We start from the raw sequence: 25342 nt of genomic DNA on the forward strand, positions 1-25342 counted from the left end.
GGGCCTGGGGCCGTGGCTGCTGGGTGGTGGGTCCTGGCGGGCGCTGGGGCTGCGAGGCTGCGGGCTTTGCTGCCTGCCCCGCGGGGAACACGCGCTGGGGCTGCAATGGCTCCTGGCTTTGGGATTGCATTCCTTGGGGATGCACTGGGCCCCCTAGGTTTCAGCACAAGAGAAACTTCATCATGTTATCGTTGCAAAGAGGCCTTACTTAGAGTTCATACCCAACACTTTAAAAGCATCCTCTCCAACGTGATTAAACTCTACTCTCGAGGCAAGAGTCTACTCACACGTGCTTGCATGGAGGCAATAGCACTGTTCACACTCATTAGGAACTTGCTTGGAGCCCCCATGAATCAGCCTTAAAATTGCTAAATAGCACCCAATTTACCCCAGGTACTGACCACAAACCAAATCAATGGCGTTCCACCCAGAATAGTTTTGGCCCAAGTCAAGGAGAGGCTGTGAGGCAACTGAGCACAGTAATAATATCTAATTCAGCAAGACATTCACTATTTTCTGTGTAGTAATTGCAGTTTTCTTCCTCCAAAGCCTTAAAATCATTCCTGTAATAGTCCTCTTACAGCAGTAAAACAATCTCATGCTGAAATTTTCTAGCTAGCTGAAAGTATTTTCATAACTTACTTTAACCCCTTAGTGAGATATGTCAAGAACATTACCAGAACCGCAAGAGTCACTACTAATTTTTTACCAGGAAGGCACTTTACTGGCAAACTACAGCGTGGAGTGGGAAACTACAACGTGCAGGAGAGACTCGGGCTGTGAAATCCACGGCTGAAAGATGCTACAGTATCATCCAGTAGGGTTTTTTCTGCTTTCTGACTGAAATAACGCTGTGTCAGACATCAGGGCTTGCTGCTTTTATCTCACCTCCCAGGTCTGACTGGGGTTTGCTGGACTGACGGTTGTTAAAACTGTATTTCAACCCTTGCATGTGAAAATGCACTCAGGACACCTGACTTCAGGGGAGAAAGGATGCGATGACATTCTGAGTGTTTGTATAATGCTTCACTCAGGATAAGAGCTGTTGTAAATGTCACAGAGCACAACTGAGCTAGACCTTCTGGATATCTGGGCATTTTTTAGTCTTGCACAGATATTTAGTGCAAGTAAAACACTTAATCTGCTCAGGTCTCTAAAAGCAAACCTTCTTATCTAGATGTACCGCTGCAATACATTAATTTTTTTTTGTTTTAAAATTGCTTTTATAGCAATTTAACTTTCCCCTTACTGCATGAGTTCCAGTGTGCGTGTGTGAGGACAGCACGTGCTGATGCCTCAGTGAGTTTTAACAGAGTTGTAGCAGTGTGTTGTGGTGTGGAAAGATAAATAGCACGTACTGAATGTTAAGGAATGTGCCTTCATTGTTTATTAATTTGAACCGCTTTTGTAGGAAATATTTGAAGGTGATAACATGGCCTTGCAACATCTTAATAAGGAGCTTTTTCTTATTAGTCTCCTTTCACTCAGTCTTGAAAACCAGAAAGGTTTCTTTCCCCCACTTGTACGTACAGGCTTGAACGCCAGAAACTTTACACTGAAGACAGATATAACTTTCTTTTATTGCACATTAAGCTGTACAAGAGATTTCACATAAAAGATATACTGCTGTCACATTTCCAGCGTTTGCTCACTTTCTTGCAGCTGGGTTGTACAAAAGGCAACAATCATGAAAGAAACTTTTACCAAAAATAACTCAACAGAACTGAACATTAAGCCTACACTGTAAAACATCTGTTCCCTGTTACCCACAATATTGCACCTAAGCATGCTGACATGCAGAGAGACATCTTGGCTTGTTTCTTGGCTGTGGGATGTAGGAATTGTGTGTGCCCCTGCGAATCCTTCCCAGGGAACAGGCTGGAAATCCTGTCTGAGACACCCAGGTCTTCCACACACACACACAACGCACAAATGTCGTGTGAAAAGCACTTGTGAATACTGGCACTACTCCATGCAAAAAAAAAAAAAACCCAAAAAACCAACTGCTTGAAAGGAAAATCAGTCATCAGATTCAGTTCTCCACCCCAGGGCAGTATGGTTTGTTGTCTTTTAGGGTGTCTGGAGGAAAGCATTTGTGAACCTGATTTCTAGGTGGAATTTCCTTGATATAGAACATAACAGCCAATGCCATCGTCGGAATGATCACTGACCCAGACAAATGCTGATCACTAAAGCAAAATATTCATGTAATTTACTGATAGGTAGTAAACAGTAGCACTTACCACAAACATTTAAATAGCTAATAATGCATACCTTAATTCTCATCTCACCAGCCAGCTCGTACAAATAAAAGAAACACTAAGAATGATGAGACTCACTGATAACTTTTTCCAGTGTTTGTAGGGAAAACAGACGTAGAACATCAGGCTGTTTTCCCTTTAAACATAATTGTTTGCACTAAACTAATGGCCACTACTCATCTTTGTACATATCCAAGATGAAAATTACAGTTTCGTGGCCCGCTTGCAACTCAGCTTTCTGGTATGCCAGCAGTGTGCAGCTTGTGATTCTAGGCTAGATTTCTTACCAGAGATTAACTGCCTGCCTGTGGAGCTCTCACAGCATTGCCTTAGAAATTTCTCGTGTAAAAATCACGAAGAGTTCACCTACAGAAAATCTAGCAGTGGTCAGGCACCTCAAGTCCTTTTGCATGTTTGGTGTCAAAGCAATTCTTAGAAACCCTATTAGCGTGGATAACATCGGGACTGGATTTTCTTTACAGCTCTCTGGACACTTGTAGGTGTAAAATAGGAGACCTGAGTTGGTTCAGAAAAACCACTGACAGTTTTTTTTCTGGCTTGCATTTTCTAACCCAGGATCCTCAGCTGGTTAAAGGTACCTTGGTCTGCCATCCCCTCACTTCTCAGTATTTGCAATGAAATGAGCTCTTACAGGAAGTTTAACAGTCCTTGAGGTACTTCTCACCAAATAACCTGGGATTTAAGTCTTAGGTAAGTATAAGATTTTTTGAAAGTATTTGCATTAGTTTTCATTAAAAATCTCCATAGGTTACTAATTCAGAATGACAACAAAAGGTACTACTTAATTGAAATAGGATACATTAAATACTCACACTTTCACTGAGATATTGCACATAGGTGGCCCATTTACATAGCTTTGTAGCTAATAATTTAATGCAGAATTACTAAAAATATGAATACCAGTATGTAAAATAGAAGATATTTTAAATATTCCTCGGGAAGAACTGTATTTTATGGAGTCACCAAAATAGCAGACTTCCACTCGCGTTTAAGTAAAACTCAAAGGTTCATAAACTTTATAAAATTATAACTAAAAAGCCTCACTAGCAAATCCTAATCTATGACTTTTAAAAATATATCTGGATCACCTACCTATTGGTCATGCACACGCACAGGGAAAAAATAAAGGCTATGAGTACAGTGTGCACACACTCACAGAGTAAGCAAAGGGACGGGGGCGTTTGCACCTCGGGGGGATTTTACTGAACGATATCGAATACTCCAAAAAATACTGTCTAACCATCCAGGAGGTACAGTGGCACTGGGCTCTAGAGAGAGGCACATTCTTTGTACACTGTTGACGGCAGCCCTGCATTCACAAGTTTTACAGAGGAAGGTTGGAAAGCATTACACGCACAGACAGGAACAAGGAAACAACCAGACGGGAGAGTTGACACTGCATAGAAAAAACACAGTCCAGGTCAGCACTGAAACAATGGCAAATTGAACAAAAACTGGGATGCTTGCATTAGGATTGTTTGTTTCTTTGCTCTCAATTTGCTTTTGTTTTTGTGGTTTTTTCCACTTTTCATTTTTGCTTTAACCCTTGCTTTTGGTCTCAGTTATCTAAGTAGCCTGGACTTGTTTTGGTCCTACTGCAACGCCATTACAGTCGAGAATGTACTGTAAACAACCTTGAGGTGGTGGTCGCTGAGGTGGGATTTTGTTTGGCTCTGGCTCCTTTAGTGATCCACTCTGGAAAATACATTTGAAAACAGAAGAGAGAGAGAGAAAAAAAAAATAAAATTAGAGTAGCTCGGTTCCAATTTTCCACTAATTTGTCTTTATTTTCATTAGAAAACTCTTTATTGGTGGGGCTGAACGTATACTTGAAATTTATTCCAGATACCACTTTTTAATTTAGCTGCTGCCTGACATGATATATGAATCCTGGGCTAGTCCAAGGCTGAGCTCTTATAAAAACTGTTTTCCCTTTGCAGCATGTGATCAGGATGCAGGCACTGCCTTCCCAGCCTTACCTCCATTTGGGGAAGGACTTTATCCTCAGTTCCCAGCACCATTTTGGGGTTTTTTAGTATCTCAATGCTTCTGCTTTCTCTCTTTTCTTTCTTTTTTTTTTTTTTTTTTTTTTTTTTTTTTTTTTTTTTTTTTTTAGGACAGACTGAATAGGAAATGGATTTCAACAAATACCTTTGTGTAACTTAAGAAATAATTTATTTTTAACTACGTTCACTTGTATCCAGAAGCGTTTGCACAGCAGGAGTTTTGCCAGTGACAGTTTTCAACTTTGATTTGCTGGCTGTAAGTGGGGAGGGAGGTGGGCTGCTCCAGCTTCACTGTTTTGCTAAGCAAAATGAAAGAAGAAAAGCAAAAACCACAGACAAATAATAAAAATAATTGAAATGACTTCATGCTTCTCCATCTGACATGTTATTAGAAACACATGTAATACTTCACTTTTCAAAACAGGAGGTTGATTTGGCAGCATCCTTTTCACATGGATACTTGTGAAAGGAAAAGATGGGCCTGAACCAAAACCTTGGAGCAGAACACTCTCTGGGAACAGGAGGATTTGAATCCAAACTTTGTCACAGGCCCATCTCTGATATTTTGAAACGTGAAAGACATTAAATCACTGGACATAATAGCTTAAGATTGTTTTTTAAGGACACAGAAATCAAATTGCCATCTGTCAAGAGGGAAAAAAATGCAGAATTTATTAAAGAGCAAATGCAAAATCAATTAAACATGTTTCTTGCAGAGATTACTGGGGTTTTTTTCTGATAGATCTTGCTCCTAGTGCTTTATTTACAGAATAAATCTTGCTCCTGGTGCTCTGAATTCCTGCCCAGCAACGGCACAACAACTCTCCAGTGATGCAGCTGCTGCGAGTTGCTGTGTCTGCTTTAGCTGCATGAATAAAAGCACACAGGACAGCTCTAAAACTCCCATTATTCAGCATTACCGACCTGCAGGAGACCAAATGAGGAGTAAAAATGATCCACACAAACTCTGCTCCTTGATTTACCTGACCCACTCACACAGTTCCTGGCGAGCATTGCTAAAGGGGCGAGGATAGGTAGAAAACAAGAAAATGTTGTAAGGAAACGCAAAGCCACCAGCAAACGTCACAGTGCTTTAGTGTGGGTTGGGGACCTCTGTTTTAGCTTCCCTCCCTGCTCTGGTTTTCAGAGCCTCGTGCAGGAGCTGCCGCGCTGCCCTGGGCATGTTCAGCACCCAGAGAATTTGTGGTATCCACTGTGGAAAACGTGCTCCCTGCAACATCTGCCTTGGCGTCAGGAGCTCCTTGGAGACCAGGGCACTCAGCCCAGGGGGCAAAGCTGACAAGCAGCCCTGCAGGAGCAGCTCCTGCCCTGGCCCAGAGCTGGGATGCTCCTGGCACCCCTCGCCCTGCTCCTGGGGCAGTGGGATGTGCACAGAGCTCTGGGAGGGAAACCGCCAAGGCTGGGGCTTCAAGAACTCCGGGAGTTTCTTTCTGGAAGCCCAAAGGTGACTTTGTTAGAAAATAGGCACACGGCATATTTTATAATTGTAATTCTCATGATTAGCACGTGATGGCCTCCCTACCCTTCCCAAGGGCCACAGCCCAAGCTGGGGCTCTCTGCAGTGGCCAGGGAGGATGTCAGTTGTGGGAAATGGATTTGTAGAGATACTTCAGAGAAATAAAATTATGAAAGATGCGTTGTAGTAGGACCCATGACGGCTAATTTTAGATGATTGGCTTTAAGGCATTAGAAGCATTGTGTGGCAAAAGCTGACAGGCCCAGAAATGTATATATATGTATATCTGTAATCTAGTATTTAGTATATAGTAGATTATATATTATATAGAATAAAGATATACAATATATAATACGTTTAATATAATATATATAACATATTGTGCTTAGGAGGAAATAGTTTGGCTTCTGATTTTAATAGCGTGAATTGTAACATCTGTACTGTCTCACCCTTCATATGAGACTGAAAATGGAATAAAAGTTTTTAAAACACCTCTCAGGAGCCCCGTCTCTGGGCCAGGAAAAAGGAATAAGGCCAAAAAGGAATAATCTCACAATGAGCGTTGCCCTTTTGCTGCTAAAGCAAGATGCTACGTAGGTAAAATTCGTGTTTTATTTAGAAACATAAGGTTGGCAGTTTAAATTCACATCCACCTGAATGTCAGAACAACATCTGCGGGGCCTCTGCGTGCCCCGAGGCTGGAGCAAATCTGCCATTTGTTCCTGCAGAAAAGTCTCAGGTTTTATCACACAACTGCCCTGACTTGACACGACAGCACCAGCCCTTACGCAATCTGCCTATCTCCCATCTCGCAAAGAGATGATTTTATCCTAAACGGAGCTTTCAATAAACATTCTAGGAGCTCACTGATCCTTCCCTCAGCTCTCCTGAGAGGTGAGAGCCTTGTGCATTTTCTCTTGGAGGTGTATTTCCCCCTCTCCAGTCACTGAGTGCAGCTGTCCTGATTTTACCACCCACACATCCTTTTTTTTTTAATTTATTTTTTTTTTTCACCAGATATCACCTGGTGCTTTCAGGAACCTCACCCACACTCCAGGCCAATCACATGGGTATATTACTTTTGGCTAATTAGCCAACCCACCCAAGCTGACCCAAAAAAGTCTAATTAGCATCACATTCCTAATTGAGAAACCTTACTCATGCTTTTCCAATGGTCTGTAGTAAACCAGCCCTTTTCAGGAGCCTTTCTTTCAGACACTCAGAAACCTCGACACTTGATATTAAAGGCAAGCTTTGAACCAGCCTTGTTTGCTGCCCTGAGCCAAGACCTTTAATAAAATCCAGGCTCCTTCTAAAACCCCAGTTGTTGGCAAATGAACTGCGGACTGTTCTTCTCACCTCTGCGAGGTGGTGCCAGAGCAGCTGTGGGAGCTCCTCTCTGAGCAGACCTGTCCTGCACATGGATTCACCCCTCTTGCTGATTTTCTGTTTTCCTTTGCTGCCCAGCCTACAAGTTCACCCTCCTACCACCTTCTGGTAGCACAAACGTGTTTTCCTGTGCTGCAGCTCTGATCTGCAAACGGGCGGAGCTCAAACGCTGCAGAGATCAAGGGTTAAATGTAGGATTTGATCATGGGAAATAGCCCTGCACAGGTCCTCATTTGGATGCTCAGGGCCAAAGAGCAGAATCAGTGGCACAGGAGTGTGTTTGGGATGGTTTAGGGCAGAATCAGTGGCACAGGAGTGTGTTTGGGATGGTTTAGGGCAGAATCAGTGGCACAGGAGTGTGTTTGGGATGGTTTAGGGCAGAATCAGTGGCACAGGAGTGCGTTTGGGATGGTTTAGGGCAGAATCAGTGGCGCAGGAGTGTGTTTGGGACGGTTTAGGGCAGAATCAGTGGCGCAGGAGTGTGTTTGGGATGGTTTAGGGCAGAATCAGTGGCACAAGAGTGTGCTTGGGATGGTTTAGGATTCCCTGAGTGAGATGCAGTGGCTGATGGCAGGAGGAGCCCCTTTGGATTTCATTTTTTGGAACACAATTTTCACATCACACCTGAATTCCCAAGGGGAAGGGGCTGCTGATGTTGACAGGAACGTTCTTTAGGGCTGCCTAAAGGAGCTGTCCTACTCAGAGGGGTTTGCTGTTTATATAACTGACCCCCAAAAATACGTGAATGCTGCAAATCCACTCCAGGGATTTCTCAGCTCTGGGTAGAACAAGTGAGGATTTGGCTGCATAATGACCTTCGGGAATATTCCTAATTACAGCCAGAGCACAAACCCCACTACTTATCTAAAATATAAATGTCTCTGGATGTCCCTGTGGCAATTCCTTCCTTTCCATGCTCACCTGAAACTGTCTCCTTGCAATTTTAGGGGTAGAACTGGCAGAAAAAAGCTGTTTATTCTTCAAATAAGTTCTATTAGAACTTGATCAGGGCATTACTTCTTTTTCTACCTTTATATAAATGCAGATTGGATTCATAAGACATGAATTTTGAAGAGTCTGAAGAATGTTGAAATGGGTGGGAGCAATAGCAGCAACTTGGCAGGGAAATAGCCCTTGGGCAAAAGAGATGCTAAACAGAGTCCCAGCAAAAATTGATTTTGATTTGGCTGAGGCTGAAGACTTTGTGAACTGTAGTTGGAGCACGTAGAGTTGTTCTTGGGTCTCGTTTGGTTTTCTTTGTAATGCAAGGACAGGAGCTTTTCATAGGTATTTCAATATTTGAGGGGAAAGCCATGTTTTTCAGGTCAAGAAGAAGAGGGATCAATCGAGAGTTGCCAAAATATGAGCTGAGTTAGAGCTCATAAAGGAACAGGAATAAATAGTAAAACACTTAAGCAACAGGAGAACTAAGAAAAAAACCCGATTGCTAAGGAGAGAGGTCATTGAGAGAGTTTAAGTGGAGAGTAAGTAGTAAATGAATGATTAAAGTGTTACAGATGATGATAAACACAGGAGTAAGGGTAAGATGGCAGGTGGGATAAAAGCTGAAAACGAGATGCTGCTAAAAATGAAACATTCTTCATCTCAGGAATGAAAACCAGCTGACTCACGAGACACAGAATTCCCGACCAGGTCTCTCGAAAAACTGGGAATGACCAAGTTACACTGGAGGAGGTAAAGCACTAATACCACATTGAGGGTGAGGGAAAAAGCAGTTATTGAACAAAAAATCCTGGGAAGGACCTCAGTCTTCCTGTTGAAGTTGTGATAAAGAATTCAAAGCCTTAGAGCAGCGTTTGTTGTTGCCCAACCAACTTTCCAAAGAACTTCTGCAAAGCCTGTTGGAGTCTTCCCCTGAGTGGGTAGGAAGCGACTGCTCAGAGCAGAAAACAAGCTAAGCAGTGAGATTTTTACGTGGAATAGTATTTCAAAAATGCACTGCAAAGGGCTCTTTTTTAACACTAAAGAGTATTCTAACTTTGATTTTATACATTGTCTTCATTGCTAGATAACTAATTACTTCCCAGACAATAGCTTCCTCCTTGAATATTTTTACACACAGTCTGAAAAATCATGAAATCACAGGATGCTTTGCGTTGAAAGGGACTTTAAAGATCATTTTTTTCCATCTCCACCTGGGCAGGGATGCTCCCAGCAGGGCAGGTGGCTCCCAGCAGGAACTCTGCTGCTCTCACGGACACTCCAGCCTCTTCCCTGAGGAATCCTGAATGAATTCCCACTAGCCATTCCAGCCCTATTTTCTGTAAGTCTGCTGAAAACTCTCAATTTCATGAAGTTTCTAGAGGAGTAGGATGCCAGCTTATCAGGGAAAAGGAATTTCAGAGGTACCATCAGTTCTCGAAGCTTCCTGCTTCCTTCCACAGCCAGGCAATCACTGCAATGGACAACGAAGCTTTTTAAAATTTCTTCTTCAGCTCTTTTATTGCTTGAAGAAATCAGATTTCCACCGCTGCTTTTGGAGCAGGGAACGTTCAAAGCAGCAGCTTTCAGGCAGCTCTTCCCAGGGAAAAGGTTGTTCCCCACGGGCAGGGAGGGAATACGGAGTCTGGGATGGCAGCGAGCTCCCCCGTGTGCTGACAGAGTGTGAGGGGCCTTCGGAGCAGGGGAAGAGCTCCAAGACAGGGAAAAGCAGGGAAAAGGGTCCAGGAGATCCAGGGGAACACCCTGTGCTTGCCAAGGTGAATTTCCTCTCACCTTTCCCAGTGCACGGAGGAACCTCCACATTCACAGTGGACGAGGTGGGGCTGGGCAGTGCCAAAATCCTGCGCTGAGGGTTGAAGTTGTAGGGAAGGTTTTGACCTTCCCTGAGCCCAGGGATTTGGGGTGATGCTGTGCTGTGTCTGCTCCTCCAGTTTTAACAAAAAGAAGGTCGTTTTGTGACTGTTCTGAAATATGGGACGGCAAGTGATCCTTGCGTGAACAGGAGGAGCTTAAAGTCTGCAGAATTTCACTTTGAGCCACAGAGATCCATCGTCACTGGATCCATTCAGAGCTGAAATCCTTGGAAATGAGAGAGCCTGGAAAAGAGATGGTGGAGCAGCCTCAAGCCCAGTCTGAGCATCCCCATTTTGTGTTTTTAGGGTCACAGAGCCGTGGAGTGGGCACAGAAAAGAGGCTCTGGGGGAGACACCTGAACTCTCCCAAATACAACGTGAATTTCAGGGCTCTGCTACGAACCAAACACAAAAACCACTCCCAGCTTCTCTTCTTGCTCCTCCTGGTGCTGCTGCTGCTGCCCTCAGCCACCCACAGGAGCTTTGGTGGCTGCTCTGAGCTCTGAAAAAGTCTCTGCTAGAAGCTGAAAGACCCTGGAGGGGGATTTGGAAGCAGCCGAAGACAAGTTTGCTCTGCTGGCAGCTCCAGAAGTTCATCCCCACATTGCAGAGCTGGAAGTGTGTCTGTGTCTGAAGGTTGATTATTTATTTTTTTTTTCCTACGGAAAAATCAGGAATAGTTGAAGAGGAGCTGCTTTGTGTTTGGATTCTTCCATCATTTCTCTTGGTGCTTCTCCTTGTTTTAAGATTTTGACACAGGTTTAGCACATGGTGCTTACTGAAAATGAACCGTGGCAGGGATTTCTGGGGAGAGGGGCAGAATTCCTGCAAGTTCAATATGGAGAAAAGCCAAGCCCCTCTGCTTGACAGGGTATGATTTAAAGGTCAGAGAAATCAAACAGAAAAGTCAAGTGGAGACAGGGAATAATAACAACAAAAAGCAAGAGTGGAAACACCCACCATGGTGGGGAATGGAAGGGAGACCAAGGAAAAGCCTCCAAAAAAAAAAAGATATTTCTGTTGGGTTCAGCTTAAATAAACAAGATCAGAGTGTAAAAATAGATGAAAAATAAGACAATTTAAAAAAAAAATCAAAGGATGTTATGTATGATAGTAATTACAGCACTAAGGCAAAACAGGTCCAGCCTGGGCTCTCCTGCCCTGTCCGTGTCTGTGGCAGCTTTTCCCTGCTCTGTAACCTTGGCATCACTGCTTCCTTTGCTCTGATTTGGAAAAGGACGGGGTTTGCTCTAGAATGGAACGAGGAGAATTTTTGCAAAAATTTTGCTAAATTTTTATTTTTGCAAGATTTAAAACAAAACAAAACAACCTGTGGGACCAAAAAGCTGCTTCTCACAGAAGTCTACCCAGAACAGACAGGTCACTCCATCGTGGTGGGCTCAGGATGGCTTTAAATCCCAAATATTTTCTTTCTTCTTGACGGGAGGGACCATGGAGTGTCAGAATTCCCAACACCACCGCCAGATTGTGAGATGATCAGGAGATCATCTGGCAGGAGGCAATAAAAAGTGAGGAAAAGCATCATTTTGTTGTGGGACTGAAGACAAACTGAGAATATTAATGTCATTATGTTTAAGAGAAATGTGGAAAAATGTTTATTAAGTATTATAACCATTTTGTTTTTCAGTTTTGCCAGAGCTTTGTGGCTTTCTGAATTAAAAAGGCTGAAAAACTGCATCCTACAGACAACTGAATTATCCAAATCCTCCTGGGCCTGGAGCCTGACCCTGTCAGAGGCTTCTTCCTTTCCTCTTCTCACGTTGTGATCAAATTTTTATCTTTTTATCCTTTTTACCTTTCATTGGCTTTTCTGCAGAAATCATTTCTTTTCCCAGGTACGCTGCTGCTGCTACGCATTCAATGTAGGGTTCTCAGAAATTTGACAAAAATAAAAAAATCAGGGTACACCCAGAAAACTTCATTTCATTTGGACAAATTTCTGCTGATGTCAGTAGAAATTTTGACCAAATAACCCTAAACCTTTAAAATATGACCTTTAGTGTATTTTTCTAGAATCTAGAATCCCTCCAGGAGGGCACCCTTGGTTATTTGTAGGCACGTTGAACCAAGCTGAGCAGGATCACCACGAGCAGTGTTTTGATTAAATCACCCTCCTTTAATGGACACATTCACGGCTACAATCCCACAGGGTCTGTACTGATTTATCCCCATTTTTCACCTGGGACCTCTGTTCAGGGGGAGACTCCAAACCAGCTCTGAGCAGCTCCTGTGCCTCCCTTGGCTCTCACTCCATCTGCTGGTGCAGGAGCTCGGGAAGGATTTTAAACCAATTATTTTCACTTTCACCATCACCCAGTCAGTCAAATTCCTGCTCAGTTATTGATATGTTGTGTCCTTACGGATATTAAAGATTTTAGGGTTGATTTTCCTGCATGAACTTTGTGGTTTTGACGTATTGCAACACCTGCATGTGGAGTTCAAATGTTTAAAATAAACCAAACTTTGTTAATGAAACGGGGACTGTTTAAAATACATGAAGGTCCCTTATCCAGCAGTTCCAGCTGAGTCCTGCCTCTGTTGTGGCCTCGTGTTCAAAGGTGGACCAAACAACCTCAGTGCAGGGAAAAAAATCATTTTATACTTGTGATAAATAAATTTTTCTGGCTGAACTGTGCCCCAAATGTAGCCTTTTACAAGGATGTGGTGAGCTCAGGCTCCTACTTGATTATTTTCTGCTGCTCTTCTTAATTCCCTGTGTTTGTATTGGGATCTAAAAGACTAATAGCTGTTCTTACATTTTCACTAATGTAAAAATAAGGAGTTTCTGATTAAAATAAGCACACACAGATAAACTTTGTATGTATATATATATAAATGCAGAGTTATACTATACTATACTATACTATTACATTATGTGCACATATATAACTATATATATGTGATATATATGTATTAATACAATAGAGCATATGATATGATATGATATGATATGATATGATATTTTTGTGTATATATACATTATATTATATATATATTATAATATATATTAAGGTAGCCTATTAAAATATATTCCATATGAAAACAATAATTTAAAAAACTGAAACAAATGCATTGCAATAACGTGGTGAAAAATTTTCGAGCACGGAGCATTTCTGATTTGTAAAATAGACAGAAAACCAGCTTTTTAATGTGATGCAGCTTATGGAGTAGGGCGTAATGGCTTGTAATAACAAATGATAGATAAATCCCCAAATCATTTATTCCAGAGGAGAAGCCACAAGGTGTCGCTGGGATGCAAATAACCAAAATACTGCAGGAAAAGGGCAGCTCCTCCAGCAGAAATGACAGTTTTCAGAATGGCTTTTGACTTGAATGACCTCTGGAATGTGTTGCATTTCGGGTTGTGTGATTTCTGTGCCCCAGCAGTATTTTTCCTTGCTCTTTGTGAGTTTTGATGCCAACGGTTGAGATTCTCTACCATCCAAGGCATCCACAAGAGCCCTGTGAGTATTTTAAGAAGAAATGTCATTTATCTTACCAAGGATGATTTATTTATGGTTTAAAAGGATTTTTATGGACAGTGGACTAATGCTGAATTCTCTATTTCCACATAACCCCATGAGGGGATCCTTCCCAACTGAATGTGTTCTCTTCAGCTAAGATCAAACCAAATAACTGCATTTTCTGCTCATCATAAAAACTTCCATGATTGGAAGCAAATTGCTGCTCATCATAAGTAGTTTCCTTTAAAAAAAATCCCGCTAAATCCAAGAGATGAGAGGTAACAGCATTCTGACTACTCCTCTGGAAATCCAGGAACCGGGAGATTGCTGATGGATAGATTTTCTGTCTGGAATTCACATTTTTTGTTCTTTACACTGTCCACGTGTGTCCAATTTTCTCTCTGGACACGGACCAATAAAACTGGATAAACCGCATCATGCAAAGGGTCAGGGAATGGAGAATACACTGATTTTATCATTGGTTTATTAGCACTGTGCCACTCCTTTCTTTGACACCAAACAGAACCAGGACGTAGCTGGGAATGTCCTGCTCCTTGTGATGTCATCGTGTCATGGATATTGTGCCTCTGAAACACAAATTCCTTCCTTCTTTCCTCCCATGAAGGAACTAAATCCCTTATTCTTTCGTGGATAATGCGACAGGATTGAATGAACATTTTCCTAACAGGATTTCCCTCCACTTCAGCTGCTCACACGTCCACAAACATTTGCATTTTATGGTGGTTCTCGTGGACAATGTCATTTTCTCTGCAGAATTTCCCCCAGCACAATTCACATCAGGCAGCTCTGAGGGGATGTTTGACCATTTTTGTTGTTTTACATGCAAATGTCATGGTCAAGGAAGGAGCCTGACCCAGCTCCTGCAGAGCTCTGTAAATCCAGAGCAGATTCACTGGGTGCTTTACCCTATTTTCTTGATTTTTGTGAAAAATTTGAAGGTGGCTTCTCTAAAGATCTGTCAAAAGTAGTCCAAGAGTTTAGAAAATATGGAAAATCCACAATTTTATTGCCTACAAGTAGAGCAGGTTTGTTTATGGAAAGCTTTAAAAACCACATTCTCAGATAAAATTCTATTTCCAGCATGGTTTGGGGTAAAAGAAACAATCAGGATTTCAATAACAGAAACAACTTCATTTTTGAAGGATTATTTTTACCATAACAGGTAGAATTTCTGTGTCGTCCTGCCCAACTTCTCTGCCCTCTGTGCACCAGCAGAACTTGCTACAGAGTCTGGGCAAGAGTTTGCAGACAAATAACCAGATAAACACGTAAAAAACATGTATTTTAAAAACCTCCCCATTCAGATATCCCAGATTTAATGAGTTTAACAACTCCAGGAGCTGCCCCTGTGAGGTTTCCCGTTGGAATTTGCTCCCTCTGGCACTGGCACAGGGAGAGCTTTGCCAGCCTTCAGAGCCCTGCAGGGCCAACCATCCCCACCAGGACTTGGCTGCCCAGGGCTAAACAAAGGCTGATTTGCCCAATCACGGGTTTGTTTTCTGATGGATGCTTAATTGGAGTGGGGCTGAGCATTAGACATTGAAGCATGTTTTTATGTCCAATCCAACCCAGGGCTACAGTCTGGACTAAAATAGAAACACTTTTAAAAGTGTTACACACCCCCCCCCCCCCGGTAATTTATAATAAATATTATAAATCATTATTATCGTTATAATTATTATACTATTATATAAATAATTAAAGATAATATATTAATTATATTAAATTATTATATTATTATATGTAATTATATTATTATTATGAATTACTATATTTAGAATCAATATCATAAATTATTTATAAATTATCCCCAGGTGATTTAGAATCAATATTGTGAATTATTGTAAGTAAGAAAGAAATATTATTAATTGATTATAAATATTAAACTAAGAAATTCAGAGCATGGCACATCTGAAGCTGTATTGTTGACCATAGGCTGCTCATTTCAAAGCAGAACTCAGCAATTACTCTTTGCTATCTCCGGTATTTTGGTTTCTACACATGCACAGAGCTGATTTGGGATAAGTTATTAATGATTTTGTATTTTGCATCACCTGGAAAGATGGGCAGTGTCCCCCTGCCCTGCAGATGAACTGGGTGTTTCTCAAGAATGAGAAATAATTTCTTAATTTAGGAGAGGCTGCTCAAAAGTGAAAGAGGCACCTTTGTTTTAACAGACTGATTTCACTCCGAGCAAAACCCAGCTAAAAATTAGCTACACGTGAGGAGTTATCTGCTTTCAATTCTACAAATGTGTTTCATGATTTTCCCCTAAAGCTGGGAAGGTCAATGGTATCTGCAAATGGACTCTTCAGCAGAAAATCAGGTCCCCTTTACCTGTCCTAAAGTGGTTCAACGAGGCCAATTTTAAGTCTGATTAACTGAGAGGAAAACTAACAGAAATCGCAAATATTCTGAAGGAGGATCTCTGGTTTTCACAGCATTTTTTTTTCTCAAGCTCAATCCATAATGTAAGGATGGGTTAAGGAGAAGGAGATTCATGTGGAGCAACATCTTGTTGCCATGAAGTCCACCAGAAGTCCACCATCCCAGAATATTATCTCTGCCTTCATCCAAAACTCTGGTTTGAACCCCTTTCCATGGACATGCTGAGTGTCAGCAATGACCGAGGAATTTAGGGAACTTCTAAAAACGCTCTAAAAATGGATCCTGTTTTCATTCTGGACTCAGGTGGGCAGTTTTTTCCTTGGGAATGCTTGGAAACTTTATTTCCATCCAACAAACAGCCAGTTCCTTTGGATGACAGCGGTATCAGTAAATGCTTCTCCTCCCCTGGCTGCTCTGAAATCCAGGACAGCCTACCCAAAACCTTACATTTATTTTCCCCAAAATGTCAAATATCAAATGTGAATCTATTCATGTGGCAGCGATGTCTGTTACAGCTTTAAATTTTGATTTATGTTGACTTGTATTGCCTGGATAACCCTAAATTTGACTCTTTGCTTCCTTTTAATACCTGGATAATCTGTTGCCCCTGAAAGGATCTATTTTGGCAAAAGGTGATTTATTTTTTCCCCTTCTCCTTTCTCTCTCAGTGCCCTTTACAATGGACTTGAGTCATGTTGGATGGAAACTTCTCCATTGTATGTGGTTCTGTGGCTGAAACAATTTTGTGCTTAGTTTCAAGTGGCTGCAGCATAAATAGAAGCCACACCACTCGTTTTTTTCATGTGGGATGGGGTATTTTTATGTCTTAAAGCATGATGAGATATTTGAAGAACAAATTAGTCACTCTGCCTCAAGAACTGCTCTGTCTGAGGTAGGCCACAAAATTGTTCTCAAATTGTTTACCTGGTGTGGAGCCTGCTGGGAGCAAAAATAGATCCTTGATTTAGGCTTGGTATTTAGTTATTTAGGCTTGGCAATTCCTGGCTTACAGTTTGGCTGATTCTGGTGTTCAGCTGATGCCTGTGGAGTGTAGAGGTCCAGGGCAGCACCAGAACCCTTAACAGGTCATGGGCAGGCTGGATTTGATTGTATTTTAAATATATTTATATTATAGCTTCACTGCACTAACTGTTCTAGCTCCTCACCACCCTCATTGTAAAGAATTGAAGCCTAATCTGAATATATTTCAGTTTAAAACCATCCCCTTGCCACTCGAAAAAAAAAAAAAAAAGAGGTTTATAACCCCCTTTTTAGTACAGACCCCACAGGTTACCACTTGTTCCTGGCTTCTATTTAAACACCCACCCAGTTCCTTACCCATCAAATTCCACCCAGCAAATCCACACCTCTCCCAACTTTTCTGCTCCCAGAGCCTTTTACAAAAAGGCCAGGCTCCCCAGAGTTATTAAAAGGATCAATACAACAAGCCCCATGTTTTTTAACCATGGAAATGGAAACACAAGGGGGATTCCTGGATGCCAGCTGGTAGCAAGGTCAGGGGCAGAATTCTTCATCCCCACACTTAAACTGTCAGGCCATGCAAGATAAAATCAATGAAACGCCTCCGTTTGCAACTTCTGACCCGTGTCTTCTACTATGCTGAACATATTTCAGGAGTTTCCTAAATTTCTAAGGTATTCTCTTGATTTGCAGCGCATTAAAAAAGATTATAACGTAATTAATTTCTCACAAGAACAAGACTCATTCAGTGCTATTTTTGACGTCCTCAGGACAGGGGTTCTCCATGACAGTGCTTCTTAGTATTTCCATGATATTTTATATTTGGGACTGAAAAGAAAGAGTACAAAGCCTGGTAATTCCCTGAACCCACAGGCAGAAACACAGCAACACTTGCACTTCTCGATTATATCTGGAGACAATCTCGTTGAAATGCAACAAACTGATAAAATGTGGTGGTGAATTCTCCAATCCTTGAGGCTCCACATGTGTCCAAATTCTTGGAGGAAAACTTTGAGCTTAAAATGATAGACCAAGATGCTCTCTTTGAATTGAATTGAAATTTAATTTTTATCCTACCTGAGGCTGCTGAGTGGCAGTGGGTCTCTGAGGAGATGGAATAGGAGTTTTGGACAACATTTGGTTCATTTTGCTTACGACTAACTCGGTGATGTGCTGCCTGTCTTCGGCCTGGTGCTCCCCGATCAGGGGCATGGCACAGTCCATCACCTGCAAAATGCAACAGGACATCAGTGCTGGCAAGGAAATTCCTCCTCATCCCTGCATTTGTGCATTTACAGGGTTGGTTTTAGCAGAGGTGCACGAGAATGACGGGAATTCTATTTGTTCCATCAGAAAATAAACCAGAGAACGGCAACTTTGCAATGCTTTCCCCTCCCAATCTCCCACAAAATGGAAAGAGAAAGAACCTTCCAAAAAGAAAAATGTTCACTTCACACCTGGGCTCGCTCTTTGGACGAGGAAGCACAGGGCTGACAAGGAAAATAAGATTTTTTAGGCTGCCCAGCGATCTGAAGGAATTGTTTTCTGAAGGTTTCCTCCCTTTTGTGGCTCACACCACGTTCATGAGCTGAATTACAACGTGGAAATGCAGAGGAAAAACTTCACCTTCCCAGCAACTTGTGGAGTTTTACCAGGGAAATCCGGATCCTTATTGACTCATGAAAAACTTTAAATGACACCTTGTCATTATTGATAACCTGTTCTAAAAAGTCGCGTGGCTGCAAAGAATAAGTAAGAGTTTCTACAGAGAAAGCAGGATGGCAGAGAGGCAGATAAAAATGGGCACATTTCCATTCTAAACATGGCAGGTTAATAGTGCTCAGTGGTTATTTATCGCAGCCATTCTGACGAATAAAACTGAATTCTGCCACTTCAGTGGGCCCCCAAGCATTTGTTATTTCTCCAGAATATTTGTTATTTCTTCAGAATATTTGTTATTTCTCCAGTGTATCCACTTCTGCCACACCTGTGGTTGTTTCAGGGAAAGAAAAGCATCACACAGCCCCAACTATCATTCACAAGGGCATTCCTGTTTGGAAAAATGATAGGATTTATTTCACTTCTGAGAAACTGCAATCCTTTTTGCATGTGCATCAGGGCATGTCCATGCCACCTGCAGTGCTGCACTTTGGTGTTTCTCGTGGGTCTGGGCGGAAGAATTTGGTTTCTTGAGGGGTGAACAGGGATCAGTCTGAAGAGCAAGAGCACACCCATATTGTGTGGATCCCTCGTGAAGTGGAAGGGATTGAGTGACAGCAAAACTCTTCTCAACTCCCCAACCTCCACAGAACATCTCCTTTATTAACAAAGAACACAGTTTTTGCCTTCCTTCTTTTAGATATTCAAGGGTTTCTAGGAAATCGACACAGAAGTTGGGTGTTTCAAGAAATATTTGGATTTAAAAGAATATTGCACCTTACAGTAGTTGGGAAGGAGTTGCATTATAAATAATATAAATATAACAATAATATAATTGTAATCTGATAATTATTAATGAATTAATAATTATATTACTCTATAACATAATGATAAATAATATAAATATGAATAAACAAGCTTTTCAAACTATGGTGAGAGCTATAGAAACTCTTCCTGAGCGGCAAAGGCTACTTGGTTCCAATAATGGGATTAGCCGGAAGTCCCAAATCGTTTCCATGATTCTCCTGTTTGTTCATTTACAAGACTCACTGGCACCGCGTGTTGGCAACCAAAAGGCTGGCAATGCTTGTGCTGGGATTTTCAGGTCTAGGAGGTCTCCTCTGAGCTTCCTCACAGCCAAAAGGCTTGAAAACAACCCCAGAGTAAACAATGCAATCACCATTGAACTCCAGAAGAAACGTTCCCTTAGAGATGACCTAATGGTTTTCCACTCTAGGGCCACATCAACGGCAGTAAAGAGATGTTTAATAAGTACACTGAAAGGTTCTTTAAAGTTCACCGTATTTTTTGGCAATCATAATTTCAAGTGGAACGTCCCAATGTCTTCCATTAATTGAGAGAAGAGTTGATAAACCAACAGGAGTTGGTATTTCTGAAGGGGTGAAAATGAAATGCAGCCTTGCAGGTTGTGTGGCTCATTAATATTAATTTCTGTTCACTTACTGCTAGTTTTAAAATTGTATAAACACTCTAAAGATCTACTCCCTTGTATCCTGAGCTGTTTGTTGCAAGAGGAATTTGCATTGTGCCTGGAGGGACCCAAAGTGCCAGGACTGTGAAGTGTTAATAATGAATATGGAATATTTAGGTGTGAAGGGCATTGGATGTTTGGTTCTCCACTGCAAACCATCTGATTTTCAGAGCAGGAGTGATGTTTGGGCTCTAAAAATCTGTTTTAATGAGAGCTATTTTTAAAAATACGCACTATAGGGTGTAGATGAACCCCCCTCTTACTCAACACCAGTTAAAATTTCACAAGCAGGCAAAAAACCCCTTCCCTTTGTTTACCATCCACTTACATTAAAACAATTACTTGGAATGACTGTGAAATAAATTGCCTGCAATAAGGTCCTGCCAAAGGATTAGACAGGATTGAGATCTGGAGGATTGGGTTTGGACTGAATTTCTGCTTTTAAGTCCTTCTACACCTGCAAGTTCCCACTTCAGCTTCCTTTGGGAGACATTGCCGTGGGGTTCAGCAGAACTTGTGGGAAGAGTGAAAATAAGGAGCCTTGAGGTGTCAAATCTTCATGTCCACTCCAGCAGAGAAGCTGTTGCACTCCTTGAATGAAGAATTTCCACGCAGAGTCACTAACTGAGGCAGATTCAAAGGGATTTGGCGCTAAAACCAGAGCCTTGTGCCCTTATCAATCTCTTATCACTGGGACAGGTTTTGACCTTGTTAAGTCCTTGGGTTTGTTGCCAACAGGGACACAAACGTTGTTGGCCAAGGATGTGGCAAAAGAGCCCCTCTGCCACTCCCTGGTAGAGCAGCTGAGATCCAGGTGGATGCTCCACATGGTGGTTTTGGGTGTATTTGCTTTGCCTTTCAAAGAATACAGTCTATTTTCATGCCTAGTACCAGAGTTAATGACAACTATTTCATATTTTTATTTTATATAAATGTATCTTAAGAATATTTTGGGCAACACCAACAGCTTTTAAATCCTGTGAGTGACTACAGGAATGTCAGGCTGGCATTTCCCCCCCCGTCAGAAGATTTGACAAAGTTGAAACATACACAAAGCTCCCTGTTTATAGTCTATTTACAGCCTGCGCTAGATTTAAAATCCCATTTCAACCCAGCCAGATTTTTGTTCAGCATATAGTTCAGCTATTTAAAATATTGGAGTTTCCCACTAAGAGGATTTCATAGAAAGAAAAAAAAGAAAAAAAGGACATCTGTAATTTATAAAATCAAATACGTTCCTTTTGCAGATGCCAGAAAAAACATGGGTCACCATGAATTACAGTCACTTAATTCATGTCTCTGTGAACTTGCATTTATATATCAGTGTATTTTTATTTCAGTAGCCAGTTCTTTGGGATGCATTTCTCTTATCACCCAGGGACCGACTGTATATATTAGTGGGAAAGGTGAACAGCTACAATTTTGGGATGCTAGACTGAGACTGGCAAGAAAAAGACGAGAAAATCTGTAATTAGGAAGGGAAGTGGGATGGGATTTATAAAGGACCCAGAGCAATTACAAGCTTTCAGTAATTGCAAAGGGATCATGGTGTTTGAGGGAGAAATTCCCACTGCCACTGATCACACCCAGCTCTGCTGTACCCTCAGCTCATCCCCAAGGATGTCCTGGGCAGAGATTTGGGAAGAGCTGGGAAAGGCTGAGCTGGGGAGGTGAAAGAAAGGGCAAAGCTAAAGAATCCTGTGGATAAAGTGGGAAAAAGGAATTTCCTAGGATGCTGAAATACAAGAGGAACATGACAGAGCCATCAGTCAGCGGTGCCCAGGGAGTCTGACAGGAGAGAGGGATCTCCTGAGGGAAAAGCCCCAGGAATTCCAGGAGAAAAGAGGAGAAGTGGTAAGAGGGAATTAAATCAGGGTGATTTTGAAGGTCCATGCTTGGGAGGGTGAGAACTGGGCAAAACGATTCCCTTTGCTCTGTGAACACAGCAATGTTCCAGAGCAGAAATGATGAGAGACTTCTGAGTTTATCAGCTATTCCAGCTGGATTTAGCTCCCTCCCTGACCTGAGCAGAGGATATTTGGTCCTGGTTGGGAAGCCAGGAGAAGCAGTTGAACTTCTGAAGAATTCGAGGTCAAGAGCAGAACTTTCCACACAATTTGCACAAACACTGTTTGTTCATTTCATGCGTTGGTTTTCAGTGGCTGAAAGTTTTCTTCTTGAAATTCAGTCTTGCATCTTTCTAAAGTCAAAAACACCACCTGGGAGCTCATTTCAATTTAACTCAGGGTGAAATGAAGCAGGTGGGAATAAGGCACCTGCAGCAGCCCGCTCAATCTGAAATAAAAACTCAAAAGGATTCTCTTCTGTTTGTTCTCTTTTACTGCTCTCATCACCACACTCTGAGCTTTTATTTATTGCCCAGAGCTTTGGTTGTCCAAGGATGAAACAGGAACGATAATATTCAGTGGGACCAGAAATACAAACAGTGCTCTGCTCCTTCTAGTATTGAAACCTCAGAAGTGGTAATTTTAAAAGGGAAAAAAAGTCATTATATTTAAGAAGTTAAAAGTTTAATGGGCTTGATTTGATGTCTTATTAAGAAGAAGAAGGGAGGCAGTTAAGTAGCTGCATGTTGCAGTGATGTGTTAATAAAAATCCTGTTTCTACAGCTTGTCTGATGCTTGGCAGCTGAGAATTCCCATCGAGGGGGAAAGAACAGACAGCAAATGAAGAGATGAGGCTGTTACACAGAGTCACAGCTTGGCCCTCATCCTGATCAACCTGACAGCCCCCTCTGCTTAGCTGAGCCACGCTTTAATTGATTCCTTCCTCCCTAGGAGGAGTCAGGAGGCAGTTCCTTGGAGCAGGGCAGTGACAGGCAGGAAGAACCACTGTGTTCCTCAGGAGGAGGCAGGTTTTGTTCCAGAGAAGCTGTTCTGTTAAAAGGCAAAGTTATCTCTTTACATGCCCAGCCTAAAAACCTGCAAAGAGCCCAAACCTTCACAGAAAAACACGGGTGGTTTTGTGCTTGAATAATAATATATCACTGCAGTATTTTAAAATAATAATATCTTTCAGAATGATAATATCTCTTCAGCAAAACTGGTCTGGATATCTGAGGAAACACTTGGGTAGAGAATTGTCCCTTAATTATTCTCCTTGTCTCTGAGGGTGGATGACACACTCCTGTGTCCTCCTCTTGGGGGTTACCCTGGCTGGATGTTCCAGGTGAAAATCAGCAAGAACAAATCTGCAAATCTTATTTCCCCCATGAGGGAATCTGTGTTTTTCCTTGTCAGGAGATGTCTGCAGGACTGAGGTGTCAGTGGTACCCAAACACTCATTTTTTCCTTGACATTCTCATGGAAACACGAGGCCACAGCTCCCAGGATGGAGCTGCAGCCCAGGATTTCTGCCCTGCCTATCCTGCTCAGCCCCCTCGAGTGCAGCATGCACGTGCCAGACTTAATAACATTTCTTTTCCCATGCTGAAAGGACACAAAAGGAGAAAATTGTCCCTATCTTGGTGCAGACAGTTTTCCTCTCCTCATTGTAGCCCAGAATTCTGTTAAAATTGCAGTGTAATAACTGTTGATATCTTAATTTTTCCAGATGTTCTGGTGGATGTGAACTTTGCAAACAGCCCCACATTTCAATGTCTTTTACAGGCTCTAAATATCCTTGCTGACGAGCACTCCCATCTCCCAGACAATTCAGCTGATTCCAGACAACAGCAGGAATTATCACCCTTCCATCCACTCTTTTTTCTTTTTTTTAATTGCAGCCATCTATTCGGCACCCTGATGAAAACGCTCTGCAAACCCAGCTCCTGGTGGATCCTGCAGTTCTTAGAATCCTCGGGTTTAGAAACTGGGACTTTCTGTGGCACGGAAAATCAGGGGATTTGTTGAGAAGCGGGAAGTGGGGCAGTCTCTGTCCATTACAGAACTTGCAGTGGTTATTTCATTTTTTAAAAGTTTCCCCTTTTGCTTTGTCAACTTCTTTTGGAGTGGGGAGATTCTGGAGATCCTTGCCAAGCTCCTGAATAAAATTCTAGGAACGTGAAAGATGCTGAAGAAATTGTGTGATAGAAAAGTGGTGATAACTTGTTTTATGGCTACACAAAGTGATATTTCGCCATAAAAAAAACCTCAAAGGAAATGAAAAACTTCAACTTTTCAAAATTACCTCCAGCAGAAACTTCTGATTCATGAGGATTCAGATCTTCAGGGCAATATTTAGGGTAGAAAAAAAGTGAAGTTGTTTCCACTTCATCCTTAATCTCCCTTTCCCTGGCAAGGTATAATTTTGTTGGGGTTCCCTTGGGATGGTGCTATCTATAAACCTTCCAGGAAAAGCTGGTAAGCCTGCTCAGGAAAGAAACCATCAGGCTTGGCAAAACGCGCCATCCACATTTGGCTTTGTTTTGCACTTTGTGTACATTTCCTCCAACAGCAGAAGACATTCCCATCCATAGGGTTACGTTTTCCAGCAAGTTTTGCCACTAATTTGGACCTGTGGCTTTGTATCATGATTTCAACAGCGCTCAAAAATACACAGCCTTGCCTGAAACACAAATAAGCCAATGCCCAGCTATCAGGAAGGTCCTTTCCTTGGCTGTTTGTAATATGTAAAGGCAGACATTGAAAAGAAAAGCAGGATTTCTTACCTCAAAAATATAATCTTTGCCATCCTTCCCATGTACAGCTTTAACAGCACAGATGTCCAAACCACCAAATATTTCAGAACAGGTGTCAACCCAAAGCTTGTACCTGTTTCACAAAAAACAATTTGCTCTGTGAGTATCTCATCAGGCTCTTGATTTTCTAGAGGCTCAGCTAATGATGTCTTGAATGTTATATTCACCCTAAATTCAGAATTTTCTCTACATTGGATGGGTTTGGTTCCTGTATCAGGAAAATGAGTGAGAGGCCCCATCCCAAATCATGGCCCAGCTGTTTTCTAAAGGAGCCAGGCTGGTTTCATTCCTACAGCTCTGAGCAAAAGGAGAAATCCAGGCAGGAAAACCCTTCAGGTGATGGAGAAGGAGCAAAAATATGACATGATGTGGGTTGTGGAACATGCAGACAAGGATTATGTTCTTCATGCAGGGTTATAGACAGCTACAGCAAAACTCAAGTGGAATTTAAATAATTCCAAGGAATCCTACAACTCCTAAAAAGGTTATTTCATATCGGGCTGAGCATAAAATTCTTCGGTTTATTTTGTAATGTCAGGGTAAGGGACTGAAGATGGACCCCTTACCCATTCTACAATTCTAAGTATGATTTATTTTCCTTTTTTTCTCTGTGAATAGAGCGATTGTCTGACCAACAAGGGGGTGAGGAAGGATTTGTTTAGAAGAGTGAGGCAATTCCTGTGATC

The 25342-nt window shown here is 41.8% G+C and overlaps 1 protein-coding gene across 1 annotated transcript in view; it reads right to left on the bottom strand.

Annotated features, from left to right (window-relative positions):
* Window positions 1-1561: 1561 nt before the first annotated feature.
* The window catches only part of SYN2 (synapsin II), a 145441-nt gene continuing 121660 nt past the window's right edge, over window positions 1562-25342 (bottom strand). Inside the window, exons 8-10 of the mRNA XM_066195674.1 lie at window positions 24627-24735; window positions 17923-18072; window positions 1562-3977 (exon numbers count right to left, since the gene is read on the bottom strand). Coding sequence (XP_066051771.1) covers window positions 3849-3977; window positions 17923-18072; window positions 24627-24735 — 388 coding nt within the window. The 3' untranslated portion in view covers window positions 1562-3848. The remainder of the gene's footprint in view (window positions 3978-17922; window positions 18073-24626; window positions 24736-25342) is intronic.

Source organism: Chamaea fasciata, unplaced genomic scaffold, assembly GCF_029207755.1.
Source record: "Chamaea fasciata isolate MVZ Bird 193981 ecotype frontalis unplaced genomic scaffold, bChaFas1.0.hap1 SCAF_13, whole genome shotgun sequence".
In the NCBI taxonomy this organism is placed as follows: Eukaryota; Metazoa; Chordata; class Aves; order Passeriformes; family Sylviidae; genus Chamaea; species Chamaea fasciata.